Source organism: Pollicipes pollicipes, unplaced genomic scaffold, assembly GCF_011947565.3.
Source record: "Pollicipes pollicipes isolate AB1234 unplaced genomic scaffold, Ppol_2.1 Scaffold_4881;HRSCAF=5763_pilon_pilon_pilon, whole genome shotgun sequence".
Classification (NCBI taxonomy): domain Eukaryota; kingdom Metazoa; phylum Arthropoda; class Thecostraca; order Pollicipedomorpha; family Pollicipedidae; genus Pollicipes; species Pollicipes pollicipes.
In genome coordinates, this window is record NW_023596576.1 from 41,557,086 (window position 1) to 41,562,943 (window position 5,858).

At 53.5% G+C, this 5,858-nt stretch overlaps 1 protein-coding gene across 2 annotated transcripts in view; it reads right to left on the minus strand.

Moving 5' to 3' along the window:
• LOC119099889 (multiple C2 and transmembrane domain-containing protein) overlaps window positions 1-4,641 on the minus strand; it is a 37,066-nt gene extending 32,425 nt beyond the window's left edge. Inside the window, exons 1-2 of one of the 2 annotated variants that reach the window (XM_037222977.1) lie at window positions 4,339-4,641; window positions 767-863 (exon numbers count right to left, since the gene is read on the minus strand). In XM_037222977.1, the coding sequence (XP_037078872.1) occupies window positions 767-863; window positions 4,339-4,473 (232 nt within the window). In that variant the 5' untranslated portion in view covers window positions 4,474-4,641. Of the gene's footprint in view, window positions 1-766; window positions 864-4,113; window positions 4,270-4,338 lie in introns of those variants that run through there. The other variant, XM_037222978.1, reaches the window with a different exon arrangement.
• Between the last annotated feature and the right edge of the window lie 1,217 nt (window positions 4,642-5,858).

Sequence of the window (5,858 nt, forward strand, 5' to 3'; positions counted from 1 at the left end):
TGAACGTCAACATGCTTATCAGCTTCCTAGCCAGGGTCGGACAATGAAAACGACTGCCTTTTCCTACCGTGTACCAGTTCGGTCGATTACAAGTGCGGTTGATTACAAGCGGCTCTATTGTGGTATCGCAATTGCAAACAGGCCTCTTATCAATGCCGTTGATAAACCAGGTACGCCCGCATAGGCAGCGAATTTGCCATGTACCTAACCAACTTTTGAAGCGTCGCACATTTGGCAGTAGGAGAGAAGACGATGTCCACTTGGCTTTCGCAAGATGTGTACTAATATGTTGTTCCTTTAGCGCGTTGGGGAGATGCAAGTGTCCCAGCAACGCTCTTTTCGCCCATCCTTTGTTGATAAAGAAATACGGTCCACCAACAGATCGTTCTCGAGTTCAATAAGCTAGAAAGTCGCGATGTGCTCTTCTGCTTCACACGCTTTTTTATTTTTGCTATAAAGTTTCTCTTTACTCTTTGTGGCCAAGTTCTAGTTTTAACACGGGTCATACGGGAGACGGGCGTTATTTGCTAGTGCTTTCATTCTGATAGCGTTTTAATACATGACGTTACGACCGCAACCCAAGCGCAGAAGTGGCGATGTTTCAGGTGTTTCTGTATCGCTAGAGCTAAAAGAGCCGCCGCCTGAAGTACTACATTTCCGCTCATCTATAGAAACACCATGTCAGTGTAATCAGCCAGCCTGCAGTACGCCGCGGGGCCGGCACTGGCAGCTGCACCACGGAGAGAGAGGGAGGCGGGGTACGTACCGCCGGCGTCCATGGCGGGCAGGTGGCGACCGTACCGCAGGCGGACCTGCAGCAGCAGCAGCTCGTGTTCCAGCGGATCAGCGCCCGGCTCAGCGCCCTGCCAGCGGCCCGAGTAGGTCAGCGCAGCACGGACAGCGGCCCGAGCGGGTCAGCGCAGCTCGGCTGTCAGCTGCGGCACAGCTGCCGGCTGTGGCACAGCTGCCGGCCGCGGCACAACTGCCGGCCGCGGCACAGTTGCGCTGGGATGGGACTTTAGCCTGGCGTCACATCATGCATTACAGTCCAGTATACTAAGAATACGCGGCGGGGCTATCGACATGTTGGCACTAACACGAACCAGTGACGTCGTCTGAACGTCTCTCACGTGACCACGTGACAATATGTATCCTTTGGAGAGGTCCACCTAGGTTCGAATAAGTAAAAGTCACAGTTTGGGTCAGGCATGATCAACACGCGTGGCGATAGAAGACTTGGCAATAGGATAGCATACTTCAACAATTTTGTCTGGGTTTTACTTTTGTTTCTGGGCATCAATCGATATGACCGAGTGTGATGATAACGTGCGGGTCAAATTTGACGCCAGCGAAGTCACGCCGCGGTTTTAAAGTTTTGACGTTTGTTTGACGTTTTGGCACATAGAACCCATGCAGCAGGGTGGTTGATATCAGTTGCATTACAAGTCATGATAGATGATGGTTGGATGGTTGATGACTATTATCTATGCATGCCGGACTTTGGGCCACTCGGCGTAACGGCGCAAGAAGACCAAACGCCGAACGATTTCGCTTGTGGTTATGTGTTTGGTTCCTAGATGGCAGCACCAGCGCCGCAGCGTGAATAAGGCGCTGGACAAAGGCGGGTTCCCATAGGTCAGGTGATGTGCATCATTTGTGTGTGGAATCAAGCAGGCGCCTGGTGCGCAGAATGCAACGCACGTCATGCAGATCACATTAGGTCAGATCGGACGCCTAAACAGGATTTCGAGGGGGGTCGTTCCTTTGCCGTTACCACGCTACCTTACCCCATGCATAATCCAAAAATGTTATAAAATGTTACAAAATGTTGAAGCGATTGGCTTTGAGTCTATACAAGATTTACCAGAAAGCAATACTTGCAAGGTTCATGGAGCACGAGCCAAAGTAAGCTCATTTGTTTTGATGTATCCAAGTCGAATGGCTTATGTATATTTTACACATGCTACTTCAAAGAACATTACAGCTTTTATGCTTTCCGTATTCCTTCAGCTTCTCACCACCAAGATTGATTACTAAATCTAGCAAATTTTCTCACGTAAGAAGTGGTTGCATTGCTCGCGCAATGACCTTTCCATGGTTTGAAGAGCTCCAAGATATCTGCCAGAAGCTGCTGAGCTTGGTCAAGGACAAATGCAACGCTTTTCTGAGTAACAAGTAGTGAAAGCATTATAGAGCTGGTAAAGGGCACGGGCTAAACTGGCTTGTGCAGGCATTTCCATACAAAATGTGAACCGCAAAGCTCGACACAATCATCCACAAGACCGATTCATCGGCGGTCCTGCCAAGAAAGCCTGCGGCGTTCGCCCCGAGACTACGAGCCCCGATGGCAATATCGCAGCAGTGGAAACCCAGATTCTTTGTCAGGGCTCTAGCCGAGTGGCCGCCGTCCATCGGCGGTGGAACATCGTGGATTAAATTATGGCTGGTGCAGCATGTCGAGACAGGAAGGCCCAAGCGTGTGGTGGGCGCATTTAAGCCAGTGGAAGAACGGAGGAAGTCGTAAGTGAAGCACTTGATAACACGATACGTTGATAAAATTGCTAGGTCCATTTATTTTCATTGCTTGTGACGGGTGCGATGCAGTGAGGGGCTTGGTAAAGCACCCTTCCGCCTTGTCTAAAACTCAAGTTGGGATAGTCGCGAAACTTGTCAGGTGAAACGAGCCTGGAAGCGTCAGGACCAGGACCACCAGTCACCAGGATCAGGATCCTTTGTGGCAGCGGCTGCTGTCTCGCGCGCCGGAGCCCCCGAGACGGCGAGTGGCTGGTGCCACTCTTGGTGCGGCCGTCAACCACTACGGGAGACACCCTCACCACTACTTGTGCCCACAACGGCGGAAAGGTCCAGAACTTAACTGCTGAATTTACTTTTGTAATAGATGCTTCCTGGAACCCTTGTGAGGCGGGCGCGAGGGACACAAACCTACTGCCTTCTTCCTCATCCAATCTTTCAATGGTTCTATGATTGCAGCATGCCTATTGGGACCAACAAGCGAACAGCCAGCAAATCTGGCACCACTCCCCTGTTGTGAATCATGACGACGAGAAATTCCGCTGCTCCGGATAATTGGAACAGGAGGATTAGAAAAGGGCAATTGGGACAGTGCCTTGATCGATCTGGAGGCCCTGAGAGGAAAACACATAGATCGGTCCCCTTCTTGACGCGGAGTTCACCTGATCCGGGCAGTTGACCCCGGATCGACGCAGAGGCCGAAAACTTGGCACTGAGCCTCGCTACGATTTAACGGCTCCTGGCTGAAAGAGGGTGCAGGACCTCACGTTCGGTACTATGCCCCCTACGCCCTTTGACTGACATTTGAGGGCACATCACAGAGGACCGGGCCGCTGAATATGACATCGGACCAGCCTTTCGGGCCTTTTGAGCCTTCAATCGTCGATCCAGATATGGCGGGGTCACGTACACCCTGTGCCCCCCCCCCCCCCTCCCTGCCTGCATCACCGGATGTCACTATGTGGAAGTGCTGCTTGGGGATAGCATGTGATGATTGTTAAAATTTTATTTTTGGTATTCTAATGTTTTTTTTATTTTTGTTCATTTTACGGTGTCAAAAGCTTTTCGTTCTGCACCAACTCTCCTCTGTCCTAGTTCTCCCCGATCTTCCATAACGCGACTAAGTTTACTTCATGACACCAGAACAGGAAATGTGGACTGATAGACAACCAAGAGACGACTCTGTGCTAGGAGTGGATCTCAAAATGCATCATGATCTCACGACGTTTTCAAGCTGAGTATAGCCTCCCTTCACGTCATCAGCAAAGGTCGCTGGGCGCTAACACGCCATGGGTAAAACGTATGGCAGCTTTCCTGAATAAATGCCAAATACGTAGGAAATCGCTGGTGGGCAAAGTACGATCGAAAGGGTTTGCAATCGGTATACCTCGATAAAGTATGTCATCCAGATCGTACAATGGCTAGACCATTGGTCTCGTTCTGACGCGTCACACGACGGGGAGACATGCACGCGTGGGTCCGATCCCCACCCAGCGCGTCGTTTTCCCCGACGAAGCAGGGAGACGTACCGCAGCTGCGTCATTCCATGACGCAGCTGCGGTTCTTTTACAGGCTACTTACCGAAAAGTCCATTCGTAATACAAAACACAGAAACCGCTAAAAATCAAGCGAATACAAAACAAAAGAACACCGATCCCAGCTAAAAGGTTATCTGTAAGGAATAAACCAACACTGCTGACGTGAATGTTCAAGGGAAACAAAGACTGTTCTTATCGACAGCATGCAAGCTCATCGCCGTCTGCGACACCGCGGCTGTATAATCGGCCGGCCTACCGCAGCACGCACCGGCGGGTGTCCGGAGGCGTGATGACCTTGCCGGCGGCGGTGGTGGGAGACGAGGCGGCGCAGGGGCGCGGGCGGCGCGGCCCGCTCCAGGCCCGCCACCAGCCGGGCGCGCACCCTGTCGCCGAGCTCCATCATCGCTGACCCTGGAGCCCGGCCAGCGACTCAGACGCGCCAGCCCGCCGCCGTTGTCACACGAGTCACACCTTCACGCGCGCCGCCCGTCACAGCCCAGCGTAGTGCGGCACGGTGGAGGTGCCGCCACGCGCACGGAAGTATCGCGGCGCGGTCACGTGGTAATCAAGGCCTCTGTTGTTCTGGACGGCGGCGCGCGGCCGGCAGTGCGGACTGGTACAGTGGCTGGCACAGCTCCGCTGCGCTACGGGGGACGGGCTATACGCCGCCGTGCAGTACAGTGCCTGACACAGTCCTGCAAGCGGGCTCACTGCACGGACGCCAACAGGGCGTCCGCGCACCGCACGGGAGGCTCTGTGGGCACTGCGTCGTGCGCCATGGAAGCGGGCTCGTGACGCAAGTGATTGCCAAGCCCATGGATACCAAGGCTAGTGGACTACCGGAGAGGGGCGGGGGGGGGGGGGGCGGAGAGAGGGAAAGGGTGGCGCCAAACCTGTTGGCACGAGTAGGTAAACCGGCACAGGGTAGCGGCCGCCGATAAAGTACGTTTTACATGAAGGGAGGGAGACGTTTTGATGCAGTGTAACCAAAGCGTAACAATGCGTAGGCATAGCAACGTTCCAAAAAGAAGAGAGGTCAGACTAAAGGCATACTTCGGAACGTCTCCTGAGAGGCGAGCTCGGGTGACTGGGGGAAAGAGGAGATAGAGGACTTAATCTGCTCTAACCCACCACAACTCAAGATGTACTATTGTCATGTTACACATACACCTGTAGTTACTTTTGGCTGGTGCACAATTTCGCCTACTCGACTCATCCATGCTGAATTGAACACACAAGCGTCCCGTTCTGAACTGTCTACTTGGTCCGGCGACCGGTCCGGCCTCGCCTCTCGTAGCCTGGGGCGGGGACGGCCGGCCAAGGTCGGCCGGGCAGAGGCGGTGCCAGACACGCACTGTTGCATCCCTCCACCTCGCACTCTTTCGAAGAGCTCATAAAGCACCTGAGCAAAACACAACAAAATGAAAATAAACAGCGCACCCAGCTTCCACAAACACACGCGACATGCCAACCGGTACAATGCAATATTGAACACCTGAGAACGCTGCAGCCCGTCCGACTGACACGTTTCCTTCAGCCATCGGTCATAACGCGGGACACGCGGGGGATCACGTGAGACTGGGCGCGCGTTCACCGGAGCATCGGTCGCTTCTCGGTCCGCCTGACTGGCAGTGCGTGATGGTAACTTAACTTCAGTTACGTCTAAATCAGGGCGCGCATGGTCCAAATGCTTCCAGACTGTAACTGAACAGCCCGTTTTACTCCTATTTGCTTCATTACAACACCCGCAAGCCACCTTCTCCCTTCCGCACCTCCACCACGATCCAC